The following is a 22,901-nucleotide window of genomic DNA, read 5'->3' on the forward strand; positions in this document are numbered from 1 at the left end:
TCTAATTTAATAACGTTAGCAATGATGAGTGTGTTGGTGATCATGTTAAATGTAGGCTATTCATTGTAAATACTGTATTTCACTTATTTTATTTAGGAGGACACGTTCAGTCATAATTAAACACAACAAATCATTTTTATATGTTTACTGTTGATTCGACGAAACAAGAAGTCACAGCAAGTTGAAATAGATATTGAAATAGATACCGAGGATACAGTTCATTTGTGTTGTTGACTTGCAACCTTTACACATAACGTACAACCAGCCAAGAAGTCAGATAATACTTTTTTAATTAAAAAAAACACCTAACATTTAACATCACAGTCGTCAATAATGCACGTGAACTTTTTTAAGTGCATTTCTTCTTTAATATGCAGCTCTAAAAACAAAGTTGAGTCCAGACGTTAAAACACAAGCTGTGCATACAGTTTTGGCTGCAGAGACCATACACACTTAACAGCAGTGAATGTCTCGTGCAACTGTCAAGACAAGAGAAAAATATTCCAAATTCCACCATTAAGATCTTCCAGTGAAATGACCAAAATTTCAGAAATGCAGATTTTATTCGTGCATTGTTATGAAGCAAAAGGTTGTCGCGTTAGACTATAAGGCGTTTTAAGTAACATCCACGTTTTACTTTACATTTTGAGGCTCCACATTAAACGATGCTGTTATATCGGCTGGTGTATTGAAAAAGACCAAATCACAAAGTCCACGGGAACACGAGCAACAGTTGCAGTCAGACGGTTTATAATTATGACTACATTTATCATTTTCTGACAGATTTTTAAAACAAAGCAGAAATTATTTACCAAGACGGAGTTTTATGCGCTGTGGTATCAGATTGTATAACCTATACTTACAGTACACACTCGCTTTATTTTGAACTTAAGTCTGCAGCGGCACCACCTCCTGTGACCCTCATCTGCTGCCGTCCTGGGTCTAGGGCAAAATTACCCCGGATCATGACAACAGGTCCTGTCCATTACATTTTTCCTCCTTCGGGACAATGGCCGCGGCTCGCTCTATTCACACACCCGACACACGCGGATTCCATCGGGCAGAGCACGAAGTCAACAGTGCAGTACACGCAGAAGGGCTCGATGTGTGAATAAGGGTGCATATCAAAGCGCATATTAATGTTACGTGCTCCGGACTATTTTAAACTCCCACTCGAAGTTCTCCTTTGCACAACTTTTTCTCCGCGACCAGCGATCTTTTGGTGCGTAAAGTTGTGCGTAATTTGTGCGTAAAGTTGTCCTGCATACGTTGCAGTGCAAAATGAAGATATCATTGCATTATTTATGATCCACACAACTTTTGTCGTGGCAATATGCATATTGTTGCGCGGCAGTCTTGTTTTGTAATCGCATAATCAAAGTGAGGGAATTACTGTTTCATTGCCGCACAGCCTTTGTTCGCTACCACAAAAGAAAAGGAGACTGTTTATCTGGATCAACTTTTTAGGACTTATTCTACAAAAACCTTTGCATAACAACTATTTTTTTTCAAGCGTTGCCTCAGGCACTGCGCATGCGCCCTGGCCGCTTGCTGTCACTAAGACATTTTTCATCACGGTGGAAACTGTCACTGGTGACGTCAATCACAGAGCTCTGACCAATTAGAGTGCAGGGTGATTGTTTAGCTCCACGGGCTGCAGCGCCTACCATGAATCTCTATTCAGTATCAAAGCGTCCTGCTGCTGCCTCTCAACCGAATGGGATTCCATGTTGTCTGCAGATAGACTTAACTTTACAAAGTTTTTTTTCTTTATTTTACTTGCGATTAAAATATATTTGTCATCATCATTATTATTTTGCCTGCTGTCAAGTTATTCTAAAATTAGGAAGTAATGAGCGTGGATGCATTGGGAAGCCCCGTGATGGACCCTACGTTTTCCAAACGGAACACGGCGCTGAGATTAGTTGACTTGGCAGGGGCTCACCACCATCACCATCATCACCACCATACCCCTCAGAGCGTGACAGGCTTCCCGGGGTTCAGCAGCCATCCACACTCAATGGCTCACTCGCACCCTGGGGAGATTACTGCGGAACCCCGCCTGGGGCCGAGTCCATTCGGGCCAGAACACATGGGGCACTCCGCGGCCCTCAAAATCAGCCCAGCCCATCATTATCCCCACCACCATCACCACCACCACAATCATCATATGGCAGGCCACAGCGAAGTGGTCTCCAGTCAAACGGGAGCTTTTGGCCCGGTTCAGGCGACATCGGTCCCCTATTCTATGTCTCACACGGCTCAGGCTCTTTCCGCAGGTAGGGATTTCCTCATCCGGAGAGATCTGACAACTCAAGCCATGCCGGTACTGACTGACCAGACTGCTGGATCAGCCTCTCACCACGGAATGTTTGTCTCAACAACAGGTAGCTATCCCGGACACTATGGTCATCACCCTGACGCTGGGAACCACACCACCCTCTTCTCCGGACTTCATCACGAGCAGCCTTCGAACGGATCACCGGGTGGCCAAGCACTGAATGGACAAATAAGGTTAGGACTACCTGGAGAAATGTATGTCAGGTCTGATCACTTGAGTCAAGTGGCAAGCTCCAGGGCTGATCCGTTCTCCGCGTCGCCTTTGCATGGCTACGGTGGTCTAAATCTGAACATGAATCTAAGCGCGCACCACCACCACCACCACCACCACGGAGCCGGCGCGTTTTTCCGCTACATGAGGCAGCCGATAAAGCAAGAGCTGATCTGCAAGTGGCTGGAGCCGGAGCACTCGCCGAAGAAACTTTGCTCCAAAACGTACAGCACCATGCACGAACTCGTAACGCATGTGACGGTGGAGCACGTCGGAGGACCAGAGCAAGCGAACCATATATGTTTTTGGGAAGAGTGTCCGAGGGAAGGCAAACCGTTTAAAGCAAAGTACAAACTTGTGAATCACATTCGAGTGCACACCGGGGAGAAACCGTTCCCATGCCCGTTCCCTGGGTGTGGGAAAGTGTTTGCAAGATCCGAGAATCTAAAGATTCACAAAAGGACGCATACAGGTCAGTAGCTATGTATTTATACAGGGAAATGCTGTGGAAATGTTGAAAATACCCTGCAATGTTTAAAGTATGTTAGGAAGAAAGTTGGAGGATGGTGTTAGACAACGTTATTTACATATAATCTAAGCACAATTGAGTTTTGTTTTGTGACCTCCTTTTTTTCCTTTCAACTTTATCTCATTTCAGCATCTAATGACACATGGCAATTAATCAGTCTGCGCTCTTGATTCTCCAAGACGCAACAGCTATTGACCACCTGTTTGTTAGCAGCTTCGTCAGTGCTCACAAGTTTCACAAAGCTCGGGTTTGGGGATTATGGTACAGCTCACTCAGGCGTTTGACGGTTCAATCTCTTGTTTACACCACAGCACAAAGACTGAGGCCCACGTCATGTCTCATCCAAGTAGCTTAGTGCATGCCAAACATGACTGGGCGGCAAAATTGGAGAGGTGCATCTTCACGTTAAGTAATTGATATGATGATGTTTTTATTTCTCATTGTGAAGCCAGATTTTGTTTTTTTTTTGTAGCAATTTCAGTGCCTATTCTGGCCATTTTTTTAGTCACTAATCTAGAAAGGTTGTCTTTCAATTCGATTTTTTGGGATTTGTACTTGCAAATGCGTTCACATCTCCATAAGCCGACACTAAAAAGAGATCAGTTTTATTTTACATTCATGTGAAGCCTCATATATTCCCCCCACAGCTTTATGGCTCTGGATTGTACACGATGAAGACATACTTTTGGGATGATCAGGTGTTTATAGCCTTTAGCCAAAGCAACAAGTTGACAAGTGCACTCGTCCAAAATGATTTCCGAACATGTAAGCAATGCTAGCTGCCTGCATGCTGACTGGTGTGTAGGCTATGCAGCTGAGAGCAGCTTTGATTTAAGTGTACAGAAGGTGAAAAAACATGTATTGGTTAAATATAATGGCTGCCTGGTTCTGTGAGCCTCTGACGTGCTGCGGATCTGGAGGGGGAAAAAAAGGCCTCAAAATGTGGAGTCAGGCTTGTAAATTAATATAGTGACTACATTCCTTTTTTATCGGTGGCTGCATGGCGCTCCCCCTGTGCTCCGTTTCTGCACCCCCTATGTATTATTCATATCATTTGCTCACATTACCTAAGTACAAATCTGTTAAATTATTTCTGTGTGTTTACTCCCGAGGGGCCTGGTCTTTGGTATCATGTTTAAAACCTAACTGAAAGTGTGGTTATGACTGGGGCTGCCCCTGGGGTCTGTTCCTCGACGGTTTCTTGTACTACACTAATATCCTTGATTGGCTCTCTCAACCCAACAGCTGAAGGTCAAATTGATATTCAACCCGCAAGTGTAATTAGACAGAGGCAATTACATATTCTCAAAAGCTTTAATCGGAGGAGAAAAATCAGCAGTGGATGATTTCCGTGTAATTTATTCAGATTGTCTTTCTCACTCTCTCTCTGTCTGCCTTTGCCTTGTCATATAATCAGGTAGAAATGCTTATTATTAAAACACAAAATTAGATTCAGTTCATATTTGAGGGATTCGACGAGCCGACAGGAGGTGTGGGGAAGGCTGGCTGTTGAAATGCTTTCATTTATCATTCCTTTAAGATGGCTTTAGGCCTGCAACGTCTGCGCTCGGGGCTCGTCTGCTTTGACGCATGCAGACGCCAGGTATGGAAACAGGACAGTAGGGATTCAGACCTGCTGTTTACCCCAGACTGACACTGTCTGTCCAAAAGGCAAACTTTTGACAATGTCAGTGTAGGGGTAAGGGGGAGGGGGGGTGTTAACAGTGAATGAACACAGATGCTAAAAACTAGCGCAGATTTTTGAGAATTTAGAAAGATGTATAGATGTATATACATAAAAAGTGGCTGTAATTGTGCCAGCTTAAACTTCACAAACAAGTTTGAACCTTCAGTTTCTCACAAAGCGTTTTGGGGGGAGGGGTCATTGTCACTTCACTGTTTACTTTATCTCCTATACCTGAGCCCAGATTGTTAATGCAAACAGGAAGGATGTGCATGAATTAGTAAATAAACTCACACGGCACTCCAGGGTGATTGTGAAATGTCACATTTTTAACCTTGAATCCACTGACTTTTGTCCTCTAATGTCTCCATGGCCGCTAACAGGTGAGAAACCCTTCAAATGTGAATTTGACGGCTGCGACAGACGGTTCGCCAACAGCAGTGACCGGAAAAAGCACTCCCACGTCCACACCAGCGACAAGCCTTACAACTGCAAAGTGAGAGGCTGCGATAAGTCCTACACGCACCCCAGCTCCCTGAGAAAACACATGAAGGTGCACTGCAAGTCCCCGCCGCCCAGTTCGGGCTACGAGTCGTCTACCCCTTCCCTGGTGTCCCCCTCCTCAGACCTGGGCCGGGAGCCAGGAGGCTCATCGGTGCTGTCGGAGACCGTGGGAGCTTCCCAGCCCGCCAATTTAAGCGAGTGGTACGTGTGCCACAGCTCAGGTGCCAGCGGCGCCCAAACACCACCCAGCGGCCACTCCACACCCGACCACGACGAGCCACCTTACAGAAACCCAGAGCCGAGAGACGCGTTTTAGCTCGGCTTAAGTTCTGTCCCAGAACACTCTTTTTTTTTTAAAAAAAAAGCTTGACAATTAAAAACGTTTGGCTTTTGGTGCCTATATACCTGTAAGGGGCCCACTGGTCCCCCCCATCCTCGCCCCCGACTTTTTTCCTCTTCTTTTTTTATTTTCCTTTTCAAATATTGGATAAACCACCAAACAAACACCCCGAGCCAAGAGACGCACTTAACTACATTGGAAGTAACAACAAAAAAAAAAGTGCAAACTTTAAACTGACGCTAACTTTCAGGCAGATTAAAACAAAACAAATAAAAACTGAATATTTTTTCCAACCTCACATATCCCAAATCAACTGGCTCGGTGCCTGCAGTCCGCCCCGACTGGTCCCACTTGTGGAGAGAGTCGTGACATCCGGTTTGATAACGTGGTGCATTATTGTAGACTAGGCATGTTGGTATCAAAATGTTTTTGTAAATTCGAGTTTCGACCTCAATATGTTTTTATTTATTTTTCAATCTGACCTTGAAGGATTTTGTAGTATGAACCAAAGTGCATGTTTCAATTCGAGCAACAGTGTACATTTGTAAATTTTGTAAGTTTCGATGTGTTGATGTCGACGGTTTTGTAAGGATCTGTCTCAGAGCAATCTCTTACTGACTACTGCAGCTCTTTGTACAAACACTTCATGTTTACATCGTTTACACACACACACACACACACACACACACACACACACACCACCACCACCACCCGTCATCTGTGCAACAATTCAGCTGTTTCATGAGCCCGCAGTCTTTGGTTCACGACCGTGAAATTCTAAATGTTCTTATCAAAGTGGGCATTTTGTGATTTTGTATCATCATCATCGTCGTCAGTGTGTTATTTTTTTTTTTTCCTTTATCTGACATCGAGCGGCACTCAAAATACGTACCGAACTGCCTTGTAATTTGTGGGTATTTTGAATAAATCTTGTATGACAAACGTGAAAAACTCTCAGCTGATCAGATTTATGGATTCATCGGACTTTTTTTTTTTGATGGATATGTGCGACAAAATTCTCATTTTATTTATTTTTTTGTTGTTGTTGCTGTCTAACACGTCTATTAAATGTTTACGTGAGAAAAAAAAGAATTACAAGAAACCAGTTGCCTTTAGTTTAGTTCAGATTCAGTTCCAGATACAGATAAAACTTCCAAATCCATAGAAACAGAATGTAACAAACATTGATTGTTTTTATTTTCAAGTGTGTGTGTGTGTGTGTGTGTGTGTGTGTGTGTTTCGGTTAAGGGGGCGGTCTACACTGGGCTTCACTTGTATTAAATCTTACTTACTCAGCTGAGCTGTGGTTTGATGCAGACGTGGGCAGAGTTTGATGAAAAGCTACAATATTCGGGCCCAGACTTCAAAGAGCGTTTTGCACAAAGAGCCATTTTTTTTCACGACGGTGAATCCTCATGGTGAATTAAGATTTCTATAGCAATAGCCAAGTCAAACTCAAATGATATGGGGCCAAGTCCGAGGACTCAAAAGCCCGCTCTAAAGAATGTAATATTTGCTTCCCATGGGGTAGGAAACGGTAATCTACGTCCTTTATGCTGCAGACTAGAGCAGTATAAAGAAGAAAAATATATTCTTTTGCTCAGGGCCTACTTTACGACAATCAAAGGCGAAGCCGCTGAAGCGCAGTTGTCCCACACCATAATAGACTTGCCTTGCAAGAGGCCCGAGCTGCTCAATGGATAAATTCAACCATAATCATATTTTAGTTTCTATACAGCAAATACGCACCAAAAAAAAAAGCAAAAAAAAAAAAAGAAGCTTGCTTTTACCTATAACTGCGCACTTTCAATGAGTGGCTTCGGCTTTGAGCGACATTCGGGGAATTATCGGAAGAGTCAAAACGGTGGTCCGCGTAATAAAATGAAAATAGTGCGAAGAGGAGCGAAAAACACGCAAAGCACGGGGATCCCCTGCTGTACAGCTTCTGGTGGAGGGGAGAAATTCACTATGGCCTTGACTGTAAAAAAAAAAAAAAAAAAGGGGGGGGGGGGGGGGGGGCACGTAGCTACAGCTCTCTTCGTTTATAGAGTTTGGTTAAGTTCATGACAGTTTGCTCTGTTGCAGGAGGCCTAAATCAAGAAAAAGAAAAAAAAAAAAAACACGCCGAAGAGGATTGGTGCCTCTTTTGGCACCAAGTCCTGTGCGTGCAAGAGGGGAACACAAAAAGAAAATAGAAGATGGTTGGATCTCAATTGGAAGAAAAAAGTCTTTGAAGTGGGAGTTAATATCGGAGGGATTCTTTTGGGTCGTCTGAACGACGTTGATGACACGGAAAGCCTTTTGTCGCCGATTTGTTGGGCTCCTCTCTATTGGGCCGCCGCAAAGCTTTTAGTTCCAGTCGTCAAAATAGACAAGAACTAACCGAGCTGTGCAGAAACAAAGGCTGCAGAACATCCAGAAAGGTTGTTTAATTGGAAAACAAGCAAGAGGGCGAAGTGAGACGAGAGGTCCATATAAAGCCATTTGGTTTGATCTTTATTGCAGACGAGAAAAACGGTGTCACTGGAAACCGCAGAGAAAAGTGAAAACGCGCACAAGCCCCAGAGGATTGCGCAAGCCTGCTCTGCAACGGATTAGTGACCTTTGTGCGTGGTGATTTACGAGCAGGTATAAAAAAAAATAAAAAAAAATCCGTATGTTTCGTCAGAAATCGAACGACTTCAGGTTTGGTTGCAGAAGGGCCAAAGAGACACACAGATTTGCACATAGCAGAGGTAAAAATGTGAGGATTGTTAACCTTTACTGTCAATCTGGGATTCCCGACGTGCAGATACTGGATATCAGAGAAGATCTTTGACAATCTCGATCCCGTTGGGTTCCCTCATTGGGGCTTCCTAACTGAGTGACAACCTCTGATCTGATACCAGCTCCAGGGTCAAGAATCAAGAACAGGTGTGTGTGTGTTTGCGTGGGTTCTTTGGGGGGAAGTGTGAGAGCCTTCACTTGAACAGCAACAGCGCACAAATGCCTGTCCAATCTGGGAGCAAAACAGGAAGCTGGTGACCACAATGCAGTTTCACAGGAAATACATATTCGCATCAATTACACTAAAATAAAAGAAGGCTCAACAAAACTGACAAAAAAAAGAGGGGGTGTTGAGGGGGGGGTACGAAACAAAGAAAGAAAAGGAAAATGAATCTATTTCATTTCTTGCAAGAGCCTGTCACCACCACGTTGCATCCTAAGGCTCATTTGAGTGTGAAATATCATTTCTTTGTAAAATAATGGAGGCGGTAATCCGACTTCCGGAAACTGTCCGGCATTATTGAACAAAGCTCCTTTAATAGGGGGATTAGCAGTCTTGGAGTAAAAGGCCCCTCTCCCTCATCTCCCCCTCTGTCCTCCACGCCCACCCCACGCTCCTACTCCAACCATCAGCACCTCCAACACCAACCAGGTCATAATTATTTGGAATGAAGTGGCCGAAATTGGCATGGAAATGAAAAAGAAAGACAGAGAGACAGGTGCAACAGACCCAGCAGAGATAGAGTCGTCACTGCGGGACTGACGTCCTGGAATAATCTATGGAAAAGATGGAATTATTGTATTAATTTTAGTGGGAAAACTTTACAAAAATAAAGCTAAAATTAGATGTTTGTTTAAATATCTAAAAATAATAGCAGTATTTTTTTTAATTTTTTTTTTTGCTTTAACCAGCTTATAATTATAACTCAAGTTCTTGTACTCGTAATGGGGCATTACGCTTTATTTACTGGACTTTGATCGAGTGTGCAGAAGGGAGGTCAAAAGGCAAACTATTCACCCTCGCAAGTTAACTACAACCATAAAGCTTGTCACTAATATTGAATATGTTATTCTGATACCATTCAAGGTTGGTTTCCGAGGGGGGGTGTGGGCGATCGCATGGCTGTGATATATTGGCTACCACGAGCTTCCGTCATAAAGATTTATGACGGCTTTTAAAGCTAAATTAACTGTATTCCGCATATAAAAGAGGACGAGGAAGCAGAATTAAGGCAGGTTTAAGGCTGCACCCCTGCGGTAGCTTTTTGCATTTGGAAGGCAAAATTCATATAAGTCACAAAACCTGGAAAGAAGAAAAAAAACAAAACAATCTATGCCAATGAGACCTTATAGAGCGTCTCCTCTCCCTGCACACACACACACACACACACACCACCCACCCCACCCTCCAGCCTCTTCCCAGGTTTTAGGATTACCGTCATCCACAGATTTCAGGCAACTAAGTTATTTTACGAGCGGGCTCCCTCCAATGCGAATCAGCCCCCCCAGCAGCCTATAGGCCCGAACACGGATTTCTAACAACCTCCACATTATACGGCAGAATGTGCCACATACTTCACACCTGCACTCTGAATAGCAGCTCCCTTTCAGTGTATGATACGCCTGTTGGCCTTGCTCTCAATGCAGCTGCGTGAGTGAATCAGCGAGCCGCTGATTCGGTCTCTTTTGATGTGAGATTTCTCATTTGATGTGGCGGTCTGAACGGAACACTGTCTAGTTAGCAGGAGCTGTGATGACTTCGATTATCCCCGCCAGCAGCTCCGCGTACGTACGAGAACTTGTTGCCTCAACTCGAGCAAACACGCAGCTCCAAATGTTGTTGGAGGTCTATTCACAAATTTTGTGCGTCAAGAGGCAGACAAATTTTGAGGGGGATGGCTGTAAATGTGCGTTTTTCTATTGTTTTCTTTAACTTCAGCAGTTTCAGCACTATAGGTCAGTTCCTGCTCTCAAACTGGCTGCACGAGTTATTCTCCCAAACGCTTTTGTTCTGAATTTAAACTGAAAGGGAATTGCGGATTTTTAAATCCATAAACACATGCAAAACAAAGTTCAGCGCGTTAGAGCCTTGTTTGAAGTTTAAACATTTCCAAGCTGTGATTTCACAAAGGAAGGCCAAGCATAACGCAGCATAAATGATGAGGCATTCTACATCGTTGCCCTTTGGTGAATAATTCAATCTCATGTATGCCGTTAACGTAATTCATCATTTCTCGAATGCATCATCTTTGAGGAGCTTTATGTGCTTCAGGTGTTGGGAGACACAGACATCTGACGAAATCCACAAAGAGGTTTCTTTGGACTTATGTTCATTGAAAACAAAATTTAAAAAAAAAGTTAAAACAAAAACAAAACAGGATTTATGATGCTGCGCAGGCCTAATTCTTCAAGTTTGACAACTTGAGGGCGCGCATAGTAAAGCCACCCCAGATCAAAAAGTTGCCAGTGCTGCTGAAATAAAAATGAAAATAATCATAATAATAATAATAAAAAAGGGCCACTTTTCCCTCCCCTGCACTGGAAGTGCTCCACAAACAAGGAAATGGACCGTTTTAGGACAAAAAACCCTCCTACTGATTTAGGCAGAGCCATAATGGCAAAGGCGTGCTCATACACTCCATAGAAGACCAAGTATATCATCATATATCAAAATAACACAGAGTATTAGGGGATGCAAATGCTGCCAGCATTATGAATCATTGGTTTATCTGCACTATTTCACACGTCAGATGGGAAATATGTTCCAAACAGACAAGGAAACGCGCAGTTTGAGGAGAAACATAATGCATGTGATCACTCTAGCAGTATCGAAGACTTTGGGTCATTTCGCCATCTCCCGCAGGAAACACATTACGCCTCTCGTATTTACATACTCTTTAATATTTGTCAAACATTCATAAATTACACACTAATGAAATGTTCGACGGTCCTTGGAGATGAAGCTAATGAAGACACAGACTTTTTTTTTGCTTTTGACACATCTTTGTTAGGTTTTAATACCGCTCTCTCTATCACGCTCTATTAACTATTATTATACTTTTGTCAGGCCACCGCTGACACGTTGCGACACCAGAATCACCTGCTGTAGGTGGGCACACCACGGGATAGAAATGACCTCCATCCATAACGCAAATAGCCTATAAAAGTGTTAAATCTTGCAAATGTCGCCCAGATTATGATTCTCAAAGGCTAAACTGCACTCAAATCCTGAAAACATCCAAAATACATGTATCTTTTTCTACCAAGTTGCTGCTTTCAGTGACCGGCTTTTTCTCAACTGCTTTAAGAAAAGTAAGCGCTCTGTGATGCGTTTTTTTTGTTGCTGTTGATCAAATTGATATTTTTTGCAGTGCGCGCAGCTGGTGTGACCACTACAGCTCCGAGAGCCACTCAGACCTGAGCCACTGGACCTGTGAAAGTAAGAGGTGGCAACACAGGAAGATGAGATGCAAAGGATGGGGGAGATTTCGATTATGGAGGAGAGTCACCATTGTTTGTCGTTTCTTCATTCGTTCCTTCGTAAAATCATTTGCCTTCTTCTTCTCTGTGACCCAAAACTTTACTCTGGCTGCCCATCACCGTAGCCAACGCGGCTCAAAGCGACATGCAGGAACTTGAAATACTCTTGAAAGCAGGCTGAATGGTGTGTTTTGTCACTACAACAATATAGATAGATCCTTAGAGACGTGTTTATTTGACAGAGCAAATCCCCAGCGTGTCAAGGTTGTCATATTGCCCTCAATGTCCAATGCAAATGCCGCGGCGTAATCAGATGCAGCAGCATGACGCGTTTATTACTTTGTCAATCATTTGGAGACGACAGAACTGAAACAAAGCCTGTCCACGTCCGGTAATAGAATTAAAGAAAACGCTCTCAGCGGCAGGCGATTTCAGTCAATGTCACTGAGGTCAACGAAGCTCCATGGTTGTACTAATAAAAATGATGAAAATGATTACAACAGTGCGTAGGATTCATAGTAACTCAAATATCCTAAAAAAAAAACATTAAAAAAAAGACGCGCAAACACAAAGCAGGAATTCTTTCTTGTAGCATTATTCGAAATTCGGCTCAGAAGACGCTCTCCGGGGCTTATCCTGCTTGTCGATGAGTCAATTCACCAAAGAGGGGGAAAAAAAAGAAAAAAAAGTTTCAATAAGATTTTTTTCCCCCTTGGTTTTAACAATAAGCTCACCACTGCGGCATTCTTTGAGCTTAAGCTATCTTTATATACTGACTTGTGTAGTCTAGGAAACTACCCAGACCAGCGCAGGACCAAAGCGCAGGAGTTTTGCCAATTCATTCCTCCAGAAAAATCACCATTAAGACTGGATATTAAAAAACGATCACACGGTTTTGGCTTTTTTTTTGTTGTTGTTGTTCTTCTTCTTTTTTGTGTGTTTTTGTTTTAAGGAGCCAGGAGCCCCCCGAAAAACAAGCCCAAACAGAGGCAGAGGGAAGAGGAGGTAGGTGTCGTTTTCCCCTCCTCTCAGTCACATCATTGCGGTCTGTAGTAACAAATGCATGAATGATAGGTGAGAGTGTGTTAAGAGCCGTCAGGAAATCAACCTCTCACTCCTCACCCGACGCTGTCTAATTTCTTGGCATAATTAACTTTATGCTCAAAATCAATTGTTTCCTGTACACAGCCAGGGTCCAGGGCTGCAAACAGCGAGAGGCCTATTTGAGCATGTGAGAAAGCAGGAAGCAGCCGTACCTGCCACTCATTAAGCCCACAAAAACTCAATACAAAGAGGGGGGAAGAGGGATTAGACCTGCTCGTTATACCTGCCGCGCAATTAACACTACTCATTCTTCTAATCCCTCTGTTCTAGAAATAATTGAACTCACAATAATAATACAAAGAAATCTCCCACGATAAAATACCGAAATTGGAGACAATAGGTGCTTTTCTGAACATTCTTCTTTTTTTTTCTTTTTTTTTTGGTAAGATTATTTCAATAATAGTTTATTATTGGTCCTTCAGGGATTCAGCTTTGCTCTTTCTTCCCCTCTTCCTGCATGTGCTGGAGTAGGGTGGTGAAGAGGGGATGAGGGGGCGTCTGTAAGCAGCCAGAAGAATCTGCTGCTGATTTGTGGATATTTCCTCTTCTAATTTTCATCTGAATCAGGTACAAAATCAGCATCTTCCTCCTCCTCCTCCTCCTCCTCTTCCACGAGGCGGGTAATCAAACCCCCCCCCCACCTTTAGAAACGGAGGTAGCTGCAACTCTTTGTCCCCGTTGTGTTGAAGGTGAATCGGAGCACACTTGAACTGAAAGAGGACTTGACCTTTGCCTTTATGTTTTCCCCCAATGTTTGTCTAAATCACAATTGTCTTTTGTGCGGGGACGCGCGCGGCCGCGACACGTCCTATTTAAGCGGATGGATGTTCTGTGTCAGACAAAGCGGAGGCGGACGTCAGTGGCCCATAGGTGTTTGGAAACTTTTACTTTTTAGAGCTGCGCTCGCTAACACACACACACACACACACACACACACACACACACACACACACACACACACACACACACACACACACACACGTGCTGGAAAAGAAGAAGACAATTAAGCTATAGAGTGAAAAGGGACCCAGAAATAGTTTAAAATAAGAAATAAACAACAGTTGCATGCGTGTGCCGGCCAACATATGAGATTAGTCGACCCCCCCAGGACGCACAAGCTTCTCATTGGAGCAGACATATACTTGTTACCATCCCTGTCACCACACAGGTACAGATCTGCTGGAACTTGAATATAGCAGCAGAATGTCGTCACTGCGTTTGAACAAGGAAAGAGAGCCCAACCCCAGGCGCGTCTCTTACACCGTCGTTACTCATTTGAAGCTTTTGGCGTCACGCACGACGTAAAGATGACAGGATGGAAAAAAAAAACACAACAACAACAAACACAGTTAAACTACAGGGTACGGTGTCATTCCTCCACACTACGGTGTGAAATGACAAGCACAAATAAACAAAACGCGCTTATTACTTGGCGTGTCACGTGATAAAAACTACTTTTACCTTCAGTACAACACAACGTTTATTTTTAAGAATTTGGAAGACCCGCAGTCAGTGATTTTGACCTCTGATAAAAGCGTGTAAAGTAAACTTTGTATTTTCTTCTTTCAGCTGTTTGGAAATGCAAAAAAAAAAGGAAAAAAATGTACTTATCTGTTATTGCAATTTGGCTTACAAGCACCAGAAAGAATAAAGGCCTCTTTTAAAAATAGTTTTGATCAATATAACCCCCTCCAAATCTGCGCATGACTATTTCAGAATGGCTCCTGTTTCACACTACAACCCAATCAAACCACTAGAGGTTGGATAAAAGTTGGTCAAACATGGACGCAGATGTGTGCAGGATAACTGAAGGAGTTATCCTGACGCATCCAACACCCACCCACCCACCAACAGCATAGTGCCTCTGACCTTACTCCCAACAGGCTTTTGACACGTCGTAACACTCTGGTTGTCACTTTTCACAGTATCTTTATTTCTGCCTTCAGCCTTGTTGCAGTTGCTCTCGGCGCAGAGGAAAACTGCGGGGCAGTTGCCTGGGAGTGATAGCAAAACTAACGGAGTCAGTAAAGCACTGCTGTTTATGACAGAAGGGACATGATGGCGTGGCTCTCAGCCTATGGGGGAGCAGGAGTGTGTTCATTTATCACGAGTGGCAGCGTGTGAGATGACAGGGGCAGCAGAGCCCCCTTTTTTCTCCATCATGAAGCGACATCAAATGACTGCACATGATGATGATTACAGCGGCGGTGCTTTCGTTTTTGGTCTGTTTCTCCTGGGAGGGAGGAGGGCTGCCCACACATAAATAAATTCACATTATATAAATAATCTATTTCAAGTGCGCGTGGTGGTAAGCGGCGTCTTGCTCCACCACAAGGATGAAACTCAGTCAACTTTTGGTTGGAATTGAGAGCTGCAGCGGAACAGGAATGAGCGCCGCCTTGCCTCATGCTGCATTTACTCCCGACACTGTACGACAAGAAATACACATCTGATTTCACAGCTTTAAATGCGTTTTGACACCCCATTCTTTGCAACAGCGTTATGTTTAAACTTACGAATTTATATGCTGCACATCAAACAACCTGCGTTGCCACATTTTCACAAGCCGAACACTATACTTGAGCGCCCCGCCAGCCGCCAGCAACACGTTTCAGGAGAAGGAGTGTTACCCCAAAGACGAGCCGTGTTGCGCCCTTTGCAGCGCTCACCTCTACCTCCCATCCTCGGAGGTGAAGATCAGAGGGTGAAAACACGGATTACCCACTTCATTGTGTCAAATGTTAAAGCTCTCGAGAGGCCTTCTGAATATCATAATTAATGTTCACGGGCGGATTTGGAGATGTAGACTCTGGCGGCCTTCATGGGCTCAAGGGGAATGTGCGGAATTTCATAGGTCTACAATTTAGCCTGCAGAAAGATCTGCAAATGGGGTTACTGCTCGAGTCCCACACTTTCTGGGAAAGGTTTTCACTCTGTTTTCACACTCGGCACAATAATTGAAAGACTGTAATCATTATCTCTTTAAAAAAAGATCACGACATGCATCCAACGCTGTAAACACGTGACACTCCTGCAGGAGTTGGGTTACATTTTCCTTTGCTCGACTTGTTTTTCTGAAACCATATATAACGCTTTCTAGAGAGATAACAGAAGGAGGAGTACCCACAAAATGCCACATTCATTCTCTCAGCTTTTTTTTTTTTTTTTCTCAAACGGGAACTTGGAGAGAAAAACAGAAAAAGAAGTCCTCCTCTATCATCTTCTCTCCTCCATAACTTTGTTCCTTTTCGGTCCGCAGATCAAAGGCCTCTAAGATGGGTGTCCCAAAGATGTACATTGTTGAGATGACAGGGCCACAATGCGGCGAGAAAGCGTGGTCTATCAGACATGTCAGACCGCAGGGGGAAGAAAAAAAAGAGGAAGGGAGGCTGAGAAAGGCCCGGGTGTCGATTTAATACCCCGAACTGGAGGAATTTGAAGCTTTTAGCTGTGGCCAAGTCGGTTTGTCCTCAGGATTCCTTCAGCGAGCATCTGTGACCCATGTAGGGAATATTTGCTTGAGGTGACCACAGGGTTCTATACTGTACATAAATTAGTCAAAATCTATCTATATAAAGAAATAGATACAGATATAGATATAGATATTTATCTCTCTCTCTCTTTCTATATATACATATATATATATATTTTTTTTTTTTGTTAAACCAAAAGCACATATGATCTGGGTCTAAACTTATATTTCTGGGAGAATATAGACTTTTCAATTGAGTCGAAACCTGAACTGAAGAATGTTAAAGTGAATCAAAAAGTGACCCCCAAAAGGAGCTTCAAAGGAGAAGCCTAATCTGACAGTAAGTGTTAGGGACACTGGAGCGTCTTTGCGTCGCGACCTGCTGCTCCAACAAAGACTTTAATCGTCGAAAAGCATCCGAAGTGCCCGCAGCTCAGACACTCTAAGAATAAATATTTGTATTCAATTTGAGAAATGAGGATTTGAACAAGGAGACAAAACCCGACAAAGGCACAAAAACAAGCATGAATGCAGGTATTGTTCCCGGCTTTCAGATTCTGATTCACCATATCATAACCCCTGCGAGGAAAAAAACATCAATATCCCCGCGGAAAGGACGCGTTTCTATGGGAAACTAAAGAATTTTTGCGCATAACAGATCTGGCGCAGGGAAAGAGGGAGAGAGAGAGACAGAGAGAGAGAGCGAGAGAGAGAGAGAGAGGGGGGGATCAAAGGGATCAAAGGCTCGCCTGAGAAGGCTTTTTGCGTGAAGAGAAGATAGACGGTGTTGACTTTTTTAGTGTTGGCATTTTTTTTTTTTTTTTTGTGCAGGCTGTCTCTACTAAAGTAATACAAGCTCGTTGCATCCCAAGTTTGTCAATACTGAAAGGCCCGATTGATGATTTCTGCATTCATTTGTTTTGGGGTTTATTTTGCACCCAATATCAAAGCTTCGAAACTGACGTATATCTGCTCATCCTTGAAAAAAAGAAAAAAGAAAAAATGTGAAATCTTCAACTTGTTCCATTTCCTCGAATTACAAATAAAAGGACGCAAAGAGGCATTTTTATTCGATATACCTCTACAAATATGTATGTTTATATTTCTTTTTTTTTTTTAAACTTTCTCTGTACTCAGACTCAGTGGTCTGAAAATAGACGCAGCGCACCTGGCACAGAAATAAAGGCATGTTGAACTTCTTACAGTTGTATTTTTTTCCCCTCCAATAAAACTCAACAGCAGCCGGGAAGCTGATGGTTGAAATGTCTCAATTGTTAGGCCTACGCACATTTGATCCATACACCCTTTCAGGTACCCTGACACACAGGCGGTGCAGGAAAAAAAAAACGAAAAAAAAAAAAAACACTAAAATAAACAGGACTAACGGGAGACTAGTCCCTTTGTTGTGCCGAAGGCAGCTGCCCGGCCCTCTATTATCGCGGAGCAGACTGACCGCATCCTTCCCGCTGCCCCCTCACCAACCCACTGCACAAAAAGAGAGGGATGTTCTGCTTGCATGGGTAACACTGTCGTTCCAGCCCTTAGCAGTCCTCTTACACTCCATTGAAAAGAGTGGGAGTAGTGGACACAGCCTGATCTGCGGAGTACAAAGGCTCTCGTAGAGTCCCATTGGGGTGAAAGGAATGAAGGGGCTGGAAATTTCTGAAAGAGGGTCGAAAGATTTAGAGAAAGAACGGAAGTTTTGTTGTTGTGCTTGATTTCCCCTCCTAACTAGGAATGGAGTGGCGGGATAAACCCACTTATTGTCAGTTTACTCACCTTTTAATAAGCAGAAAACAGTTGGCTGGCAGAAAGGATGTCATTTCTATCACATTTTAAAGGACTGAACTACTTATTCAAACCGAGTTGTTCAGCAAATTATCAACTGAAAATGACTTTCTCATAAAGTATTTGTCACAGGAACTGAAGAAAAAAAAAAGACAGTTTATTCCTATGGTCTCTGAATATTTCAGTAGTAATGAAATCAGGAGTAACTTTGGTTCAAACAAACCAGAATTTTCCTTCATTTTCCCTCATCACTCATTTTTATCCATTGATTTCCCTTGCTTGGCAACTTTTTACGAGTTGGCATTATATGAATAGTTACAGCGAACAGGGCTGCATTGGATTACAATGAATTGGATAATAATTGGATTAAATTGAGCTGTATTTAACTGGGTTTATGAACATACTTTGTCTTTAAACGACTTTTCTTTCGACCTGGTGCTGAATAAATAAAACTGAACCGAATTAAACTGAAAATGAATAACTTATGTTTCTGCATATAAATTCTCGGATCAAAAAGACAATTCCTGTAAGCTAAGCAAAAACAGATGTAATTCAAAAGTCGGCAATAAGGTGTTACTGGAAACAATCAGAAGAGTTATTGAATGTGTTGCCTGGCAGAGGAAGGAATGGGAGGCCAGTGTGCCCTCGGGGGAATCCCATGCTGGTAGGGTTTATGTGGACACACACACTTTCAACAAGGATTGAATATGACCCTGTTGTTTCAAAATGGCCTCCTGATTTATACCCATCATGGTTTAAAGGGCCTGTCATGTCTGCTGAAATAGAGGTGTTGAAAGACACACTTGACAGCTCCTGGCTCATACTGTTTTCGTGTTGGCATGGCATTGCTGTCTCATGTAATGTAAATTTTATGTGTTGGTAACATTGCCCTGACTTTATGTCTGGGTCATTGTGCATCATCTGTGCAGGTTTCCAAATAAATGTCTGAAATAACGCTTTCTTTGCAGTCCTCGGGCTGCGTCGGGGTGAGGGGTCGTTTGTGACCTATTAGCAAGAGCAGCATCTTTGGATTCATGCAACTTTGTCTCTTGTGCAAAGACAGGTAATGCGAAACAGCACGGAACAAGTGTAACTTTTCAGTCTTCACCGTTCATGTAAGGAGACTGATATTCACTGAGACAGTCATGCAGCCTGAGAATCCTTTAAAGGCACATTCCACAGGTCACAGTGCAGACACTGCACAGTCAGGCCGTTTCATCCTCATCAACATTTGTGTGGACCGCACAGCCGCCCTTAGGCCAAAAGAAACGCGCTCGGGATTTCTCAGTCTATAGTTAGCAAGAGGGCAGCTCCTCTGGCTCCACTGAGCAGGGGCACAACTGACACCAGACCAGCCAGCTCACTAAAGAGTTCAGCCAGAGATTAAGGAATAAGATGCTGCCTGACTGGGTTTATACTTAGTCCATGTTGCCTAGTTGAACTGTAACAGAGATCCATTGATGTTGACTAAGCACAGCAGGTCCTACATTTTGCGTAAATAAAGGGGACCCTGTGTTTTTTCACCAAGTTATTCCAGACTCAAGCGTATGCTGTTTTAACTCTGTGTGCACACTGTGATGGTGCACAGCCTCTTGTGTTATAATTACATCATCTTGAGCCTTGTCATTCAGACACTAGCATGTGAAGCATGTAAACCCCATGGCTGGCCATATATCAGCCTGCTTTGTTTGACATTTATACACAGCAATGGTCTTGTGTAATTACGAGCTTACTGTTCTGTCAAATATTTAATGCCTTGTAAAACAGCCAGCAATTTATAATGTACAGTGAATGGAGCTATGCTATCTGTGCGGGTGGAGGAAGCAGACATGAGCACAGTAAACACAATTACAGTCATAACTGCGTGCATGTTTCTGTCCCATAGAAGCCAGCAGACACTAATAACTCATCACACTTCAGTTGGTACTGAGGCTTCAGCAGCCATATAATGCGTAACCCAGCCAAACTCAGGCTGCACTTCAAAGCGACAAGGAATACAATTTGACATGTATTTATAGCACTGTGCTTCTGTAAATGAATCCAAAAATTATGCAGTTTAAACAGCAGTGGGAAGAGTTATTCACCTCTCTTTTTCTTTCATTCCGAAAATACACAAATGTAAAAAAATGCTTAGTTTAAAGATTTTTAGAAGCAGAGTTTCCATCAAGTTGGAGAATTGAGGAACATTTTTTTGAGCTGGAACTTCAGTATGTGTCAATATCAGCGTGTCACATGTATACTGGTACCAGTGTACATGTCATCCAATATACACCAAAGTTATTTTCTAAAGAACCTATCATAGAACTAGATGTTAGGTGAAATTTAAAAATGGCATAATTTCCTCATGTAAATTGTCCAGCTGAGTGGGGATGACTTTATTGTTTACAAAACTCATGGCAGTGTCTGTAATGACTGTCGCAGAGTACACGTCACAGCTCAGTCTATAATTGAGTGACAATGAGTGAAATCAGTAAATACATGCTAAAGAGATGATACGCAATTACTCTATTAGATTCCTATTTCACACATAAGGAATAACGTATAATATAGCAATGCTGGAATTTTTGACTCCATAGAAAAATATTATCAGTCAAACTCAACTAGGTTTTGAATTGTCACACATGAATAAAATGCTTTAACAACGTTTCTGATTCAGACCGATTCATTGATTGAATGACACTGAAAATTTTGGGTTTTTTCATTACATTTTATAATTTTATTGTACATTCTAATGTTCTGTTTTAATGTTCGATATCTAAAACTGTAAATTAAGACTTTCTTGTCCAAAAGTCAAGTTAACAGTTTAAGATTTCCCATGAAAAATTGAGGAATGTAGAAGTAAAAAATTGCTTATAGTGTAAGTAAAGTACAAATGAAGGTGGGTCTCTAACATTAAACTTACGTAAAAATTTGAGCACATCATACTTAGAATTTCCATATCAGTATACTTTATAAACTATAAATCACAGTGACATATGTTACGCTCCTCTCCATTTATCTGACAGCTATAGTAACATGTGCAACAGTGAAATCACAAAATAAGCCTCACCTAAGCCCCCTTCAATCGTAAAATTTTTCTTTTGTAATAATACAGAAGCAATTATTAAGCAATTATACAGTGAACACTTCCTGTTTTTAAAACTGATAACTTTAACAGTGAGTTTGTTTCAGTTTGGTGTTGCCACTCACTCATATGGTATTGATACATGGGTCATTCGGAAAAGAAAATAGCAAAAGTGTGGGAGTAGTGTAAAATGTAAATCAAGACAGTATTGACCATTTAAACTGAACTGATTCAAAATATAATGAAGAAAACAATATAAATGTCTGAAATGGAAATATTTTCAAATAGCTGGGACGGGGCGTGTTTCTCACTGGCACCCTAAAGGCGATTAATTAAAAAAAATATATACAAATTGTTCTTACTTGATATAAAATTTCAGCTGATGAATATTTTGGGTCCCCCTTTCTTGTATTTTGTTGCTGTTTGTGTCATAATGAGCCACAATTGTACAGTGGGTGACAGGTCTGAACTGCAGGCCAAGCAGTTAGCACCTGGGCTCTTCCATTCCCAGTGACTCCTAAAGTGCTTTTTTCTTTTCTTTTTTACTTTGTAAGCTATAAATCAGAGGGACATTCATTTAACTCCACTGCATTTATTTTTTACAGCTATAGCAACTTACTAATTTTCCTCAAAAAACTGAAATGTAAATGTAAGATGAGAAGCTTATCAAAAATGATTCATTGTCACAGGTAAGACTATTCAGCATTATGTGAAATCAGAAAATTAAGCTCCACTAAGCTGTGATTTCAGAAGTCTTCCTGATCACATGCAGTGAACTTCACTGCAACTTCACTGTCGTCTGAGGATCTGTATCATGGTTATTATATGCTTAGTTTAGCTCATCAGCCTTATCTTCTGCATAAAAAGATTTTCTTGGCTTCTCTGCATATTTAATCAACGATTATTTCTCTCCGAAATCTTGAATCTTTCGCCCACTTAGCTGTTAACAGGGAGGCAAACATTTCATTAACTTTACTTCTGAAAGAAAATAAAGGTTCAGATTCATCTGGATGCTCTTTTCTTTAACAATCTGTGTTACTGACCTGTTAATAATCTACCCAATTAATGGTGAATTCCACCATGTATTTCCAGGGTTGTTTACCCTGTTCCTGTTAGTTTTTTCCCCCCCAATGTTTCTGGTATCAAATACAAAAGGAACATATATATATTTTTTTAAATAAATTCTTAGTTTAAACACAGAATACAGTGTCTGAAAAAAACTGTAACGCTTTTCATATTGTTACACTCTGCTTTGGTGTCCCAATGTTTCTGAAGAATGATTTTAGCGTTGTTTTTCTTTCTTTTCAAACTATTAATGCCAGCATGAATTTTGATTAGGCAATTGCTTTCTTGTCAGAGTATGTTTACCTGTTTCGATAAACGCATTTCAATTAGTGTCTGAAAGCACTCGGAGTGAAATGTTACCACTTATTTTTCATCGCCAAATAAGCAATATTATGTCAAAGGAAAGAGACCCAACTGTTGCCTCTATCTTGCTTAGAATGACTGTGGCCCTAATGAATGTACAAAGGCTTAGAGAAAGTGGTTCGAAGTAATGCTGAACACATGGTGGCTGAATGTGTTAGCTCAAAGCAGTGTCCGCTTCATCTTGTCTGTTT

The 22,901-nt window shown here is 42.1% G+C and overlaps 1 protein-coding gene across 2 annotated transcripts; it reads left to right on the forward strand.

The window, feature by feature from the left end:
• Nucleotides 1-1,788: 1,788 nt before the first annotated feature.
• Nucleotides 1,789-6,541, forward strand: zic4 (zic family member 4). 2 transcript variants are annotated; one of them, XM_075452200.1, is made up of 3 exons: nt 1,789-2,279; nt 2,388-3,023; nt 5,148-6,541. In XM_075452200.1, the coding sequence occupies exons 1-3, from the start codon at nt 1,853-1,855 to the stop codon at nt 5,582-5,584; spliced, it is 1,500 nt and encodes a 499-aa protein (XP_075308315.1). In that variant the 5' UTR covers nt 1,789-1,852; the 3' UTR covers nt 5,585-6,541. The 2 variants fall into 2 exon arrangements, with proteins under 2 accessions (XP_075308315.1, XP_075308314.1); XM_075452199.1 differs by having other exon boundaries at nt 1,789-3,023.
• Nucleotides 6,542-22,901: the final 16,360 nt, after the last annotated feature.

Source organism: Odontesthes bonariensis, chromosome 20 (genome assembly GCF_027942865.1).
Source record: "Odontesthes bonariensis isolate fOdoBon6 chromosome 20, fOdoBon6.hap1, whole genome shotgun sequence".
Taxonomy (NCBI): domain Eukaryota; kingdom Metazoa; phylum Chordata; class Actinopteri; order Atheriniformes; family Atherinopsidae; genus Odontesthes; species Odontesthes bonariensis.

What these genes read in the sequence shown, in the direction of transcription:
- zic4 (XM_075452199.1), top strand. Translation starts at nt 1,853, where the DNA reads ATGAGCGTGGATGCATTGGGAAGCCCCGTGATGGACCCTACGTTTTCC. An exon ending in TCACAAAAGGACGCATACAG is followed by an intron (nt 3,024 to 5,147) that starts GTCAGTAGCTAT and finishes GGCCGCTAACAG; the next exon opens with GTGAGAAACCCTTCAAATGT.